The sequence below is a fragment of the Daphnia magna genome, unplaced genomic scaffold (genome assembly GCF_020631705.1).
Source record: "Daphnia magna isolate NIES unplaced genomic scaffold, ASM2063170v1.1 Dm_contigs021, whole genome shotgun sequence".
In the NCBI taxonomy this organism is placed as follows: domain Eukaryota; kingdom Metazoa; phylum Arthropoda; class Branchiopoda; order Diplostraca; family Daphniidae; genus Daphnia; species Daphnia magna.
This window is the reverse complement of record NW_025533118.1, coordinates 914,448-929,495: the sequence shown is the minus strand read 5'-3', so window position 1 is coordinate 929,495 and position 15,048 is coordinate 914,448. Positions and strand designations below refer to the sequence as shown.

The 15,048-nt window shown below is 34.3% G+C and overlaps 3 protein-coding genes, 1 long non-coding RNA gene and 1 pseudogene across 10 annotated transcripts; 3 read left to right on the top strand and 2 right to left on the bottom strand.

Moving 5' to 3' along the window:
* The first annotated feature begins 3,576 nt into the window (after window positions 1-3,576).
* LOC123477373 lies at window positions 3,577-4,717 on the top strand. The gene is made up of 4 exons (XM_045180680.1): window positions 3,577-3,688; window positions 3,759-4,000; window positions 4,061-4,180; window positions 4,238-4,717. The coding sequence occupies exons 2-4, from the start codon at window positions 3,772-3,774 to the stop codon at window positions 4,591-4,593; spliced, it is 705 nt and encodes a 234-aa protein (XP_045036615.1). The 5' UTR covers window positions 3,577-3,688; window positions 3,759-3,771; the 3' UTR covers window positions 4,594-4,717.
* An 800-nt stretch (window positions 4,718-5,517) lies between these two features.
* Window positions 5,518-6,061, bottom strand: LOC123477376. Its single transcript, XR_006652575.1, has 2 exons — window positions 5,705-6,061; window positions 5,518-5,634 (listed from the first exon to the last, which is right to left on the bottom strand). It is a non-coding gene; the product is annotated as an uncharacterized LOC123477376 (long non-coding RNA).
* A 194-nt stretch (window positions 6,062-6,255) lies between these two features.
* LOC116935935 lies at window positions 6,256-7,911 on the top strand. Of its 7 annotated transcripts, XM_045180676.1 has the most exons (7): window positions 6,418-6,432; window positions 6,502-6,598; window positions 6,653-6,749; window positions 6,804-6,883; window positions 6,950-7,150; window positions 7,232-7,564; window positions 7,631-7,911. In XM_045180676.1, the coding sequence occupies exons 5-7, from the start codon at window positions 7,000-7,002 to the stop codon at window positions 7,891-7,893; spliced, it is 747 nt and encodes a 248-aa protein (XP_045036611.1). In that variant the 5' UTR covers window positions 6,418-6,432; window positions 6,502-6,598; window positions 6,653-6,749; window positions 6,804-6,883; window positions 6,950-6,999; the 3' UTR covers window positions 7,894-7,911. The 7 variants fall into 7 exon arrangements, with proteins under 7 accessions (XP_045036613.1, XP_045036609.1, XP_045036612.1 ...); XM_045180678.1 differs by lacking the exons at window positions 6,418-6,432; window positions 6,502-6,598 and adding an exon at window positions 6,256-6,395 and having other exon boundaries at window positions 6,656-6,749; window positions 6,807-6,883; XM_045180674.1 differs by lacking the exons at window positions 6,418-6,432; window positions 6,502-6,598 and adding an exon at window positions 6,256-6,395 and having other exon boundaries at window positions 6,656-6,749.
* A 4,913-nt stretch (window positions 7,912-12,824) lies between these two features.
* Window positions 12,825-13,417, top strand: LOC123477374. Its single transcript, XM_045180682.1, has 2 exons — window positions 12,825-12,901; window positions 12,968-13,417. Exons 1-2 carry the CDS (start codon window positions 12,826-12,828, stop codon window positions 13,354-13,356), a joined length of 465 nt encoding a protein of 154 aa, XP_045036617.1. The 5' UTR covers window position 12,825; the 3' UTR covers window positions 13,357-13,417.
* Window positions 13,418-13,518: 101 nt separating this feature from the next.
* Window positions 13,519-14,825, bottom strand: LOC123477375 (annotated as a pseudogene).
* Window positions 14,826-15,048: the final 223 nt, after the last annotated feature.

The following is a 15,048-nucleotide window of genomic DNA, read 5'->3' as shown; positions in this document are numbered from 1 at the left end:
AATCCCACTAGCCAGAAAATATACATATTGAGCAGGATATACCTGAAACTATCGATTTTCGGTTACAACTGGATACCGAAAATCGTTAGCTATGTTGAAACCTACATTTTCCGTGACGTGTTACCTGAAACTGGAGATTATGTCTCACGAAAAGTACCACGTCACACTTAATGGCACCAGCTACCGATTTTAAGCGGTAATTTACTATCGAAAATCGTTACCTTTTTTAACAGTTTGTATGAACGTCAAAGGTCTTTTTTTATCACGTCATGCAAATTAAAATTTTTTTAGTTCAAAATCCAGTGTTCTGTCGAATAAGGAAAAACTTGATTCGTTTTGTAAACGAATACGAATAAGCAGTACAAACGAATACGAATAATGAATAACGAATAAAAAGAACGTTTAATCCGCGAATACGAATGAAATTCGAATAGCGAATAACGAATCAATTTTCAATTAAAATATCCAGAGTCATAGACCCCTGGTTGCTCCACTATGGCTATTTTCCCTTAGAAAAGAGGTCTATGGCTCTGGAATATTTAAAAAAAATTAAATTAAGGCCATTAAAAATAGAAAATATTTGTACTAAATAGCCATCAAAATTAGATTTTTTGGCCGAAAAAAAATATAATAACTTATTCGAAATTGTAATCGAAATGATATAATTTGGAGTTACAACGAATAAGAATAACGAATACGAATAAATACAATTTTTATTCGACGAATAACAAATAAATATTCGAAATTTTGCGTTATTCTATTCGCAATTTTGTTCGAATGTCTTATTCGACAGAACAATGCAAAAATCAACAAAATAACACATTATTTTTGTACGAGTTGCCTAAAAAATCATATAAAAAAACTGTGGACTATTCTACCTATTTCGCACGTCAATCCGCTAACGCCGATTTCAAATTCAAAAAGTTGGGGGGAATGAAACACCCTAGTAATGCCTCCTTTTAAAATTTTTTTGCAATTGGAGGCTTAGAAATAGTTGAAATATTAAAAAAATATTATCTAAATAGAAACATTATTTCTTTTTTCTAATATAATTAGTTTTTCTATCTACAATTTTAATTATTTTAAAAAATACATTTCTAAGACACACCCATTTTGGGGCAAGTTGGCTCGAAAATAGGAAGCAAGTTGGCTTGGAAACTGGGAGCAAGTTACCTTTGTTGATTGTTTCCAATGTCACTAGCTATCTATCTTTCTTAGACATCTCTTCTTAGAGAGCAATTTACTAACTTAAATCTCTCAGGGGATAAAGTGCAAATATTCTTTCTCGTTTTTCTTTGACGATAAATTCTGCACTTGGTGGGTGTGTAGGTTACTATATGATGACCGCCCCATTTAAAGTTCATTCAAAATCTCTAACAAAATATTACATTTTTGGTTGCTTAATCATTACAAGTTGAAAGCCATGACAAAAAATTTAAAAAATTTTGTTAAAACATACATGTTTGAAGTACTATAGGGGATAACGGACCCATGTTGGACACTTCTGGTTTTTCCGTTGTATCTCCTACCATCTGTAGCAATGAAATTTTATTTTTTACAAATTATTCTTTGTTTTATTCCCCACCTCCTCTAATATTTTCACAGTTTTTTTTCCCAAAAAATAAAAAAGTTATAGAGATTTGAATTTTTCAGTCTTTCTTGTCCTACACGAAGTTAACTTGGACAACACATGTTCCAGGTTGGACGGGGTATTTATATAGACCAAAACTTTAAAAAAAGTAACAGAGATGAAGATTAGGACAATAATATCAAAAACAAAATTTGGTAACTGCAACTTAAAAATAAAGAAATTGTCTTATACGAAAAAAAAATTCAATTTAAGATAACGACAAGATAGAGGGGGCGGAACGAAATAAATCAATAACTTATTATTCATATTTATCGCCTTCTTTCCACAAATTTTTGCAATGGCAAGTAAATTAATGACCATATAGTTTGTTTTCAGATTGTAAAAAGTTATAGGCTCCCCTCCGCCCCTCTACGCCCCTTTCTTGTTCAACTTTACTCCAAAAATTCTCCAAAGTGACACCAAAATCCCCACCTCCTTCCAAAATTAAATTGCGACTTAACCTTACAGCCTAAAATTTGTTTATTAGTGCTGCATTGTAGACAAATGAATTATCTACATAACAGAACCATTCATTTGCTTTTTACTTTAATATCTTGAACACCAAATTCAACGGGGAAAAAACTTCTAAATTTTACCCAATTCTTTTTATAACTGAAGAAATAACCAAAGGACATAAATAAAACTATATATAATCTAAGTTTACACTAATTCTAATCACATATCAAAAATTAGTTTTTAAAAAAAATTCTACTAGTTTTAAATCCACTATCTAACCTGGTACAGTGTCCAATATGGATCTGGTCTCCCCTACCGAAAGAATTTTATTGTAGAACTTCAGCTTCTACCTGTTACAATCGATGAAAATGTTCAAGTATGATTGCAAATTCATCGCATGTAGAAATTGGTTTCCTTACACTCTGATAGGTTATTGGTTTCCCTTCTAAGTAAAGAATTATTTCTTCCGTTTCCCCCACAGCAACACTGTAAGGTGTTGCTTTTGGGGAAACAGGCCACTTATTTCGGTACGTAGAACCTGAAAAAATCGGGTAGCAAATTTCTGTATCTTAAATCTTTCTAAATCGAGTCCCCTTTTACGTATCGGAGATTGTAACCGAAAACCTTCGATTAAAGGCAATAATAAAGCGTTTTTTTAACGTTATAAGGTTCGAAAATAATAAGAGTTTCAAATTCCTTTAAATTATGCAGTATAAAAGAAGGGGTGCCTTTCAATTGATTATGCAATCACGCACACGTGTAAAATTGTTTATTGTAAATCTTAACCAATTTCGAATCCAGAGGAAGTCAATACATCAATTGAATTACATATTTCTTTAAAATTACACATGGAAATCGTTTCTGATGTGATCTGTTCTGCTTTTAGGGGAGAGTGGGGCTAGTTGGCAGGAGGGCAAGTTTGCAATTCCTAATTTAGAAGAATTGTGTGAAAGAGGTTTTATTGAAATAATTCATTGTCAAAGATGTTTATCGTTCGCACATTTGTGCAAAGTTTTATAAATTTATACCAAATAGTTTAGGAAATAGAAAATAACGACATTTTCCCCGTCAAATCCACAATAGTTGCAAGGCAGTTTACTGGGCATTATTTGGGGCTGCTGACGAAACTTTAATTATAATGTTATGCAATGCTCCTTCTTTTGGGGCCTTACGGGACTTCGTTAAGGAAAAAGTAGCTTTATTTTCTGTTATGCTCACCGATTGTCTGTCAATCGCCACTAACTGCGAGATTCGTAGCAGAGGGGTGACTGCTAGAAGAATTGCCAATTTTTTCGATAAGACTGGCAGGCTTAATTCAGCATCACTGTTAAATTTTTGTACAAGTTTTTCGGGGTTTCAGCCCCCCCCAAATTAAAAACATGAGTTTTTAGGTTTTACCCCCGAAAAAGTTGTATAGACCTCCTGCACCTTGCGGATAGCAGGATTCTTGTAGTCCGACAACGCTGTCGGCAGCCATCTTAAGAAAACTCCACCCTTTTAGTACACAGGCTCTTATGGAAGTATTTTTTCAAAGTAATTTTTGTCTTAACTGGATTGCAATTTCGACCAAAGAAAAATAGTGAAAAATACTACATAATTCAGGTAATCCGTAGAATGTAAGTTTTCCACTATTGAAGTAGTGGAAGTCATATTAATTAAATATTTTGTACAGGGCATCCCCTAACATGTCAAAGTTCTATAAGAAGTGTGTTGTCAAAGGGTGTCCTAACAATGGAATAGGAGATAAGTCAGTTGGCGTACGGTTCTTTGGTATTCCTGTCTCTCCAGACAACAGATATCCATCGGACTCAATAATTATTCAGCAAAGAAGAGAACTCTGGTTAGCTAGGTTAAACATCAATGATGCTAACATCAAAACAAAACCCTTGGTGTGTAATCTTCATTTTGCATCTGGTAAGCTCCAAATATTGTACTTAACTCATAACCATTTATAAGCTTATTTGACTGTCATAGGAAAACCAAGCTACTATTTACAGAAAAATCACCCAGATTGGGCTCCTTCAGTATCACTGAACAAAGCTATCACAGATAGCACTCGTTTACAAAGAAGAGTGTTGTATACCTACAACAGAGGTATACATTACAAGTTCATAGACATTTCATATATCTATTATTCAATTGTTGTTGCAGAGGCTATGTTTATGAACACTTTAGCAAACTATACCCAACCCAAGGAGGAAGATAATAGCAACAATACGATACACAGTCCTCATCCCTTTGAAGTTAATGAAAATCTGAATTCAAGTGAAGTTCTACTTGCTGAAGAACTTCAAGATTCTCCAATGGACCTGTCAACATCGAAACCGTGCCACAGCCTGGTCGACGAAGAACCGTCATCAAGTGAACACTCACCACAATTGGTGAGTGAGTTGCAAAAAGAAATCGAAAAGTTAACAGCACAACTTGAAAAAATGAATGCAGAGTACGTCTCACTGAAGAAAGAATTTGCTATGTATTGTAACAGACCAATCCCTACTAACACATAGGATCCAAATAACATAACATGAATGTACTTCCATCCGTTTTCCATACTCATCCGTGTGGGATGGCTACGGTTTATAACATAAATGTACAAAATTGAACGAAATAAAATAAATAACGTACATTCTACTTTGTATATTCTTATTACGTTAGATGACTGTAAAATAGCGGATGTAGTTATAAAATTTTTTCTCATCCAACAATGGATATGATGGGTACATACAAACTCGGATGTTAAAACAGTGAATGCGATTGGATCACTATTGAACATGCTCGTAATGTACAATAGCGGATGTAGTTTTAAAATTTTTTCTCATCCAACAATGGATATGATGGGTACATACAAACTCGGATGTTAAAACAGTGAATGCGATTGGATCACTATTGTACATGCTCGTAATGTACAATAGCGGATGTAGTTTTAACATTTTTTGTCATCCAATAATGGATATGATGGGTACATACAAACTCGGATGTTAAAACAGTGAATGCGATTGGATCACTATTGTACATGCTCGTAATGTACGAAATTGGATTATGAATCCATGACCCGATTAATCCATTTTGTATATCCATGTTATACTGTTTGGATATGGAATATAGTATTCATTTTACGTACAAATATGGACATGAAAATAGCTCTTCTTCTGTCCTGTTTAGGACAGAGAACGAATGTTAAGTGCACATACACATCTGTATGTAGTCTGATTCATTTTACTACATCATAGTTGGATGACGCCAGTATATAAAAAATGGTACCAAAAAACATGCATTGGCTAAATTGTTATTTAAATTATCAAATTGCGTAAGTTAACGTTCAAACCATCAATTAATTGATGGTTTCAAATCGACATTCAACTCTACGAGGCTTTTAAATAGCGTGAGCTATATTATTTTTATGCATTCCAAAATTGAAGTACAGAGAGGCGTTTTAAATCACGATTTGTATTTATACAAAGCAGACCAACATTTCAATACAATTTCAATTTACATTAATATTCATTAAAGGATTTACCAAGAAGGATTTGCTTCACATGTCATAACATCTGCAAAGAAAAGAAGATTTAGTTAACATTTCATGTTACGACAAACTTTCATAATGAATTTTAACAGTACCTGCTGACATAACAGAGATATGGCAAGTGTTTTCTTTGGAGGCATTCAAACACACGACAGGATCAACAATTTGATCTATGTGATCCAGATAGTTCAGCACTGTAGCAGCAGAAGTGACAGGATTTGCTTCAGATATCGTAACTTTTGCTTGGGTTGAGTAACTTTGCATTTCTGAATTAATTCTATTTCTGGTTTGTCTTTTTGACACTACCTCTTTCTGCCGCCGCTTCCTTTTTGGTTCAATCGGAACACTCATTTTAACGCAATTAATTCAAATATTTCTAATGATAACTTTTTATTTGTCAAAACTTTACTATAGATGCTTAGTTGCGTTGAATAACGTCATCGAATCTGTCAATGGCGTCTACTCAACGGCGTTGCATGACGGGAAGTGTGGTTTATTTAGATTTATTTTACAATTAACTCTTTGTAAAGAAATGTGTGGAAAAACATTTTGAATATTATAATCTTATAACCTTTTATTTTTGTGTTGAAACTCTTTTATTGTCGTAAACAAATATAAATGTTTTTGCAGTTTTTCAATCAAATTAATTTTATAAACCTGGCAACCATAAATGCCTTCACTGTAAAAAAAGCCAAGCGTCATAGTCGCCATTGTCCATCTTTCTTTTCTACTGAAGAGTGAAGATCTTATTTTCACAGCACATTCATCTGTTAAATTAATAATTAGGTAATAAATTTTCAATAGTTACATCTCTAATGAAACTGTAAGTTTTGTTGTGAAGAATTGTATATCGTTGTCTTGATTTTAAGTAGCCTATTTTTAACATTGCTAGTGGCACTGACTATAAACTTCATACTTTTGGTAATTATTCTGAGCTTGTATAAAGTTATTGTGGTAAATTAAGCGATATAGCATCTTTTCCATTACTGGTAAACCCTTGTGCAGATTCATTTTTTGTTATGTTTTCTAAACTTTTGTTTCAGTAGGTTTGTCGTAACAAAAAAGTTTGTGCTTTTGGCCTATCAGTACAGCAGGCAGTGTGGAAATATTTTAAGCGACACAGCATCTTTTCCAATTTTGGTAAACCCTTGTGCAGATTCATTTCTTGTTATGTTTTCTAAATTTTTGTTTTAGTAGGTTTGTCGTAACCCAAAAGTCCTTTTGGCCAATCACCAGATCAGCCAAGTGTAAAAGACATCATGTTCTTCGAAGATGTATTATTTTGTTTTCATTTAAATTGTTTGTGCTACTTTATGTAAAACAATTCATTCTGTTTTCAGAAAGGGGAGTTCTACATTGTAGACTTACACACACCTGAAGGATTACAAGTATGTGTGGTGCCAGATATTTGGTATTACTACGTAGACGACAAATTCTGCTGTGTTTGGCCACATTTTCATCAGACAAAGGAAATCAGAGTAGGACTCAACCCAAGAGAGAGTGGGCCTCATTCTATGCGGATAAGAGAAATAAGACTTTTGGTAATTCTATACAGATAGACTTTTGGTCTATTAAAATTATTTTAGAATATTTTGTAATGTCTCATTCAAATCTCCTTTTAGGAAGCTACAACGAAGCTAAAGCCAAAGAAATTACTGCCACTCAAAAGACAGATTTATCTACTGAGCCCGAAGATCTTGGAAGGGGTAAGAGGGTTCGCAGGATGAGGAGACCATTTTCTCCTGCAATTGACTACCATCTTGACTCATCGTCGTGTAGCGAAGAAGAAGGTGCTTCACAACTGATGAAAAATGGATTGCCTCCTGCCCCATTCTTATTGCCGGTCGCCCAGTCAACGGCCCTTTCAGATGAAGGTACACCAGGATATTATAGTTCGCTACCAAACGAAGAGAATGCAGTATCACCAACTCAAGAGATCTGCAGTGAGTTAATCAGTAAGTGTAAATGTTAGGAAAATGCCAAACTTTGATATATTTTAACATATTGGATTTAAATTTCAGGTGCACCAATCACTTCTCCACAGTCTAGCAATGAAGTTGAAGATCGTTCTATGCAAATCCATGGACAAGTTCAACGCATGAATTCAGGCGCTTCTGGCTCAACTTATACAGAGAATGTCGTTGCTGGGTCCTCCGTCACTCCAGCATGTGGTTCATCTGGGACAAAATGTCAAGTTGGCGCGCCGTGCCGTGCAGAAACCCCTAGTTGCCTAGTAACTTTATTACATTCACGTGTATTAACATGTATGTCTGTCCTTAATTAATAAAGTTGGTTACGAGAATTTTTAAGCGTTTTTATTCGTTCGTTATCGATACACATTAAATGTACTGGGTCCATTCAATTTACATCCGAATATCCTAAAAATAAACTCATTATTTTTCAATCCAAATCTGTATATACCTGGTATGTAAAACGGTACATACCCTCTGGATACAAAGGGTATGTACCGTTTGATTCAATGTACATCCGATTCATATAGAATCCGATTTGAATCGGATGTACATTGACGTACGTTTATGGCCAATTTATTCCTTTAATCATTGTTCTTCTTCGTACATACATACAACGTACGCATCCCACATCGAACGGAGGGGTAAATTGGATGGTTATGTTATGTCCAGAGAACGTACGAAATCTATGTCGCACATCCATTAATGTACATCCATGTTACATTCTATTTATGTAAGTGTGCTAGTAGGGTAATTTTTTTAGCAAATGTCAAAATAGTGACAGGTGGATGCGAGTTTATACGAGCCTGTCAACTGCTAAGTCATTTGAAATACTTTTTAAAGCGATTCAGTCTGGAATTCCAGAAAACAATAATTTTAAGCTGTGTAAACGACAACAGCTTTTCTTGACACTTGTTAAATTAAGTCATAACCCAGCAGACATTGATTTGGCTTTTCGTTTTGATATAAGCGAATGGACTGTCTCTCGGTACTTTCATTCTTGGGTAGACTGTATTTATTACAAACTTAAGACACATGTACTTATTTGGCCCCTTCTTTCTCAACTGCAGGTAGCAATGCCTGTGTGTTTCCGTCGTCATTATCCAAACACTGTAGGGGAGGGTGGGGCTAGTTGGTACAATTTTTTTAATTTCTTCTCTGGTTTCTTTAATTTTTCATATTTTGACACCCAAAAAATTGTAAAAGAAAGCTCAGATAACCAGCTTTCTCGTGCTATTTTTTAATTTGATCTACGTTGAAGAATTCATATAAAAAAACAACGTTCAAAAAGCTAAAAAAAATTTGCCTACATGCCCCACTCCCGGGTAGGAAACAATACTGACCATTCTTAATCCGATGTTGATTTTAGGTCGGTTCACATCGTAAATGCGTTATAAGTTACATGAGATTGGTCCATGGTTGGAAATATATTGGAATGTGGTTTTTCAAAAACCAACTCAATTCCATCCTGGGCCATTCTTAGAAAGTTGAGTTTTAACGATGCATGTATCCCGCTACTAAACCAATGTCGATACAATTTCGAACCTTTGCTGTTGTTCGATATCAACTAGCCAATAATAATCCAATGTCCGAAACCCAAATTTCAACGATGTATACATCCCAATATTTATCCAATGTCAATACAATTTCGAATTTTTTATGCTGTTCGATATCGAAATGCCAATGGTGCCCTAAAGTCAGAAATTCAAGTTTAAACGATATATATATCCATATACTAATCCAATGTTGGTACAATTTAAAAATTTTGCTTCTGTTCGATATCGAAATGCCAATAGTACCCCAAAGTCAGAAACCCAAGTTTAAACGATATATATATCCATGTACAAATCCAATGTTGGTATAATTTCAAATTTTTGCTCTTGTTCGATATCGAAAGGTCAATCGTATTTCAAAGTCAAAAACCCAAGTTTAAACGATTTATATATCAATATACAAATCCAATGTTGGTACAATTTCAAATTTTTGCTTTTGTTCGATATCGAAATGCCAATAGTATCCCAAAGTCAGAAACCGAAGTTTAAACGATTTATTTATCCATATACTAATCCAATGTTGTTATAATTTTAATTTTTTGCTCTTGATCGATATCGATTAGCCAATTATAAGCCAATATTGGACAAACAAGATTAAACGATCTTTATACCACGATACCAACCCAATGTCGATGCGATGCGAATTTTTGTTGTTATTTAACGATAATATTATTGGTATGTATGTATATATGTATAGTTTTGGGGTAGAAGTCGGGGAACGGTAAAACCCTGTTTTTGGAACTGGTTTTTGGAACCGGGTTTAATTTTAGCGACGAATTTTTAACATAGGTCCTACGATGTTACCTAGTCTCATCATTCGATAACTGATATAAGTGCAGAATTCCATCATTGGCCGAGCATTGGCTTGCCAATAGAAAGCTTGTATTTTTGTGCATCAATCCAAGCCTATACGAACATCGGATTAATTTTGGCGAATGCTGTTTCCTGCCCGGGTATATATCGAACAATAACATAAATTCGAAATTGTATCGACATTGGATTAGTATCGGAATATATAGATCATTTAATATTTTTTTCCTAATTTTGGTTTAGTATTGTCAAATTGATATCGATCAACAGCAAAAATTCGAAATTGTTTCAACATTAGATTAGTATCGGGAGATAAACATCGATTTCTGACATTGGTTTACTGTTGGCTAATCAATATCGAACAAGAGCAAAAATTTGAAATTGTGCCAAAATTGGATTAGTATATGGATATATATATCGTTTAAACTTGGGTTTCTGACTTTGGGGTACTATTGGCATTTCAATATTGAACAAGAGCAAAAATTTGAAATTGTACCAACATCGGATTTGTACATGGATATATATATCGTTTAAACTTGGGTTTCTGACTTTGGGGTACTATTGGCATTTCAATATTGAACAAGAGCAAAATTTTGAAATTGTACCAGCATTGGATTAGTAGATAGATATATATATCGTTTGAACTTGGGTTTATGACTTTGCAGTACTATTGGCATTTCGATATCGAACAGCAGCTAAAATTTGGAATTGTACCCACATTGGATTAGTATATGGATATATATATCGTTTAAACTTGAATTTCTGACTTTAGGTTACTATTGGCATAACGATATCGAACAGCATAAAAAAATCGAAATTGTATTGACATTGGATAAATATTGGGATATATAAATCGTTGAAATTTGGGTTTTGGACATTGGATTATTATTGGCTAGTCGATATCGAACAACAGCAAAGGTTCTAAATTGTATCGACATTGGTTTAGTAGCAGAATACATGCATCGTTAAAACTCAACTTTCTAAGAATGGCCCAGGATGGAATTGATTTGGTTTTTTGAAAACCACATTCCAATATTTTTCCAACCATGGACCAATCTCATGTAACTGATAACGCATTTACGATGTGAACCGACCTAAAATCAACATCGGATGAAGAAAACAGAATGGTCAGTATTGTTTCCTACCCGGGTGTGATTTTAAATTTGTTATTTTTAATTACATTTTTTGCTGTATTTTTGAAATGTTTGGTCTAAATTAACGATTAAACATGAAAATGAAATGATTGTTGTGTAAATTAGTATCTATAATCAGTAAAAATAATAGAACTGTAACCACGTACTAAATTTAAACTAACTTTGGTTTTCACTGGAAAATTTGTTCTAAGTTTTTAACCAAATTCCGGAATTACTCCGGAAAACATTTTACTTAAGATGTATAGATATAGTTAAGTGGATAAAGCGTCTGAAAGATGAAGTTGTTGTACAGTGGTCTAGGGTTCAAATCCGGCAAATCCGGCTAGGTTTATCTTTACTTTATATTACGATGAATAAAGCTATTGTTTTGTTTTAGGCTACTATTTAATTTTTGATGTTGAAATGTTGAATGTTGGTCCAATGTTGTTTTGCGCCATTATTGGCTGCATATCGAAATCGCACATCGGCCCGGGTCATTTCCAACTTGAGTCGCCAAACCTTGTCCATTTCTGTTATGCCACTACTGATAAAATATCCCGGATAAACACTGCTCGCCAATGTTCTACCAAAATACATTTATAACATTGGTTAGGTGTTCAATTTTTAACATTGATACAATGTTGTTTTTCGCTGTTATTGGCTGGAGATCAGAATCGCACATCGGCCCGGGTAATTTCCAACTTGGGTCGCCAAACCTTGTCCATTTCTGTTATGCCAATATTAATAAATTAATCCCGGATCAACACTGCTTGCCGGTGTTCTACCAAAATACATGTATAATATTGGCATAGCAGAAATGGACAAGGTTTGGCGACTCAAGTTGGAAATGACCCGGGCCGATGTGCGATTCTGATCCTGAACCAATGGTCGATTCTGTATCGGCAACAACATTGGACCTAGATAAAATTCCTACCCGGGACTAACGGGGTAAGTTGGCAGTGGTAGTGGGGTAAGTTGGCCCCATGTAATTCAAATACGGATTTCAGTGAAATGTTGATGTTGTAAACAAACTAGAATAACATTACAATAAACAAAAATCCTATAGTTATTTTAGAGTGGGAAACTCAGAAATAAGTTGTGATAACTTACATAAAGATTAATAGTCTTAAATACAAAAAATAAAAAATAATATACATAATTCAGGCAAACATTCCACACAGGTGAACATCGTATAAAGTGAAACACTTAAAATTTGCCAAATTTTGGCCTCTAATGCATACCACTGTTCACCATAAGTCATATCTAGCAAAAATTCGACTTACAATTCCCTGACATTTTGACAGGCCATGTACTATACATATGTATGTATAATGCCTATGCCGACATGCCCCATGTTGCAATGTATCAATTTGCCCCAACCCGGGGTTTATTCAAATAAAAAATTTTATTACTCCTTTATAATTGATTAAAACAAATCCATTGTTACAGTTCGATAGAGGACACAATTTTCTATAAAACAAATATTTTTTAAAAATTATATGCATACCAAGAAAAGATAAAATTGATGAATACCAAGCACGCAACTATTGTGGATTTGACGCAAAAAATATCGTTATTTTTTATTTCCTAAACTATTTGGGATAAATTTATAAAACTTTGCACAAATGTGCGCACGATAAACATCTTTGACTATGAATTATTTCAATAAAACCTCTTTCACCCAATTCGTCTAAATTAAGAATTGCAAACTTGCCCTCCTGCCAACTAGCCCCACTCTCCCCTATCTATCATGGATTGTTTTGAAACACAAATTCAAATTCCCAATGACAGGAATGATCAGGCTGCTACCTACTCTACCTATAAAAGTAGGAATACTGTTAAATATCTGATTTCTGCCACTCCTAATGGAACTATAAATTTCATTTCTAAAGGGTATGCTGGCCGAAAATCGGACCAGTTCATTGTAAGGCACAGTGGCTACATAGATAATTTAAAAGCAGGTGATGAGGTTCTTGCTGATAAGGGTTTTGTGGTAGCGGAAGAAATTGGATTAAGAGGAGCCAAACTAATCACTCCTGCTTTTAAGAGAGCTGCACAACTAACTCAATTAGAAACTGAAATATCTCGCCAAGTTTCAAATGTGCGAATACACATAGAACGAGAAATAGGATGTATGCGCATGAAGTTCGACATTATGCGTGGCCCAGTTATAATGTCCAATTTGAATACTTTTCAGGATAATTTGTGTTTCTATGACAAAATTGTTGCTGTCTGTTGTATTCTTTCAAATTTGAATCCTAGTATTATTCCATTTGAGTGATTTATATTTGTTCTGGATTACAACTTTGGATTTGATTACAAACGATACATTTTGAAATTAATTAACTGACTTCAATGGTTTTCTGACTTTAACAACTTTCTTTCTTTGCTGCTTACAATCATCACATGTCCAATTTTCTCCAAATCGTTTTTTCCCCTAATGTCAATAAACAAGATATGTGATAAGTTTTAACACGACATGAAGGAGAACAACAAACAACCATGGTTTCATTAGCTCTGTGAACATTACAAAAACAAGGACCATAAAACGTTGAGCAGCTAGAGGATTGCGTAATAAAAGGTAAGGGATTCTTATCACTGATATGAATGCTATGGTTAGATGATATCACATTTGAACTATCCACGGAGGAAATGTTCGTATCCAAGTTCATTAACACATTGCGGTTTGCATCGTTGTTGACACTTTGTTCTTCATTTTGAATATTAATACTGGTAGAAGGTAACTGCAGTTCATTCGCAACATTAACTTGTTTTCCGTATCGTGTTTCTGTGTAAAATTTGCCAATCAATTCTGGCAATATTACTGTCTTAGCAAATTCCTTACAATTTGGAATAGTTTCACGTTGAAAATTTGTATCACAGTTAACAGTTAAGAAGACCATATCTACTTTGGTGTAAACAATGAAGAAACATACATCAACTTGACACACCATAATTTGAAACTGTATCTGACTATAATATGAATGATTCTTCTTTAAAGCTAGTTCATCTGATTCCGTGACGTAGAGGCAGAATTCCTTATCGTTTCTTGCTGCAGTTAATATTTTCTCGTTGGCGTGCTTGAAAGGGCATTTTACTTCCACAACTGCCCTTCCGTGGCATGGGCAGTTGAATATGGCGTCCGGTGAGGCTGCCAAAAAACGGATGCAATTGATAAATAGTAAGTCCGGTTTCATCAATTGAAAACCCCGTGTGCAAACTTTCTGATTTCAGTTTTTTCCCCCAAACCTTCAACGCCTTTTTTTCATTATCTTTTCCCCACCTAGGTGATACAAATGATCAGAATAAGTACGACAATAAAAGTATAAGAAAATATAAAGTACTTTGTTGCTGGTGTGCTGAATGAGTTAATATTGGATAACAGATCTTGAGTACAACCGATTTGGATGGATTGTCTATGCTTGTTGTAATAACGGATTTCACGACGCTAGCAGTAATCCTTCCAAGACGAAATGAATTCCATAAATCACTCTTGGATTGAGCACGGGTTAACATTTCGATAGCCTCAGCTTGTTGATTTGAAACACAATATTTACTGAAAAGGTCTTCAGACTCCTTAAGTAAAACACTAAGAGGTTTTCCTCGTAAGTGACTTGTGAAAATTTTGGAGAGCGGATTTGGTAGAGTAACTTTCAATTGCAAAGGGATGAAGTTTTTGCTGTAGTCCGGAAGTACTGTAAGAAGTGCAGATTGAATACCAGAATTCATATATTCTTCCATCATCACATTAAATGCATCCGTTGAGATCGGTGATGCACAGCAGCGGTAACCTACTTTAATGTAAGTATTTCAGTAGGAAATTTCCTACTGATTGATTAAGTAGGTCGAAAATCTACTTAATTTGCAATTTTCTTACTTAAAACGAGTTTCCCAAGTCACTTACTGTAAATTGCAAATACTTATATGTGGTTATGCTACTTACACTTACCATCCCACTTATAAATAAGATGGA

What these genes read in the sequence shown, in the direction of transcription:
- LOC123477373 (XM_045180680.1), top strand. Translation starts at nt 3,772, where the DNA reads ATGTCAAAGTTCTATAAGAAGTGTGTTGTCAAAGGGTGTCCTAACAAT. An exon ending in TAATCTTCATTTTGCATCTG is followed by an intron (nt 4,001 to 4,060) that starts GTAAGCTCCAAA and finishes TGACTGTCATAG; the next exon opens with GAAAACCAAGCTACTATTTA. An exon ending in GTTGTATACCTACAACAGAG is followed by an intron (nt 4,181 to 4,237) that starts GTATACATTACA and finishes TTGTTGTTGCAG; the next exon opens with AGGCTATGTTTATGAACACT.
- LOC116935935 (XM_045180678.1), top strand. Translation starts at nt 7,000, where the DNA reads ATGTGTGGTGCCAGATATTTGGTATTACTACGTAGACGACAAATTCTG. An exon ending in TAAGAGAAATAAGACTTTTG is followed by an intron (nt 7,151 to 7,231) that starts GTAATTCTATAC and finishes ATCTCCTTTTAG; the next exon opens with GAAGCTACAACGAAGCTAAA. An exon ending in GATCTGCAGTGAGTTAATCA is followed by an intron (nt 7,565 to 7,630) that starts GTAAGTGTAAAT and finishes TTTAAATTTCAG; the next exon opens with GTGCACCAATCACTTCTCCA.
- LOC123477374 (XM_045180682.1), top strand. Translation starts at nt 12,826, where the DNA reads ATGGATTGTTTTGAAACACAAATTCAAATTCCCAATGACAGGAATGAT. An exon ending in TACCTACTCTACCTATAAAA is followed by an intron (nt 12,902 to 12,967) that starts GTAGGAATACTG and finishes TCATTTCTAAAG; the next exon opens with GGTATGCTGGCCGAAAATCG.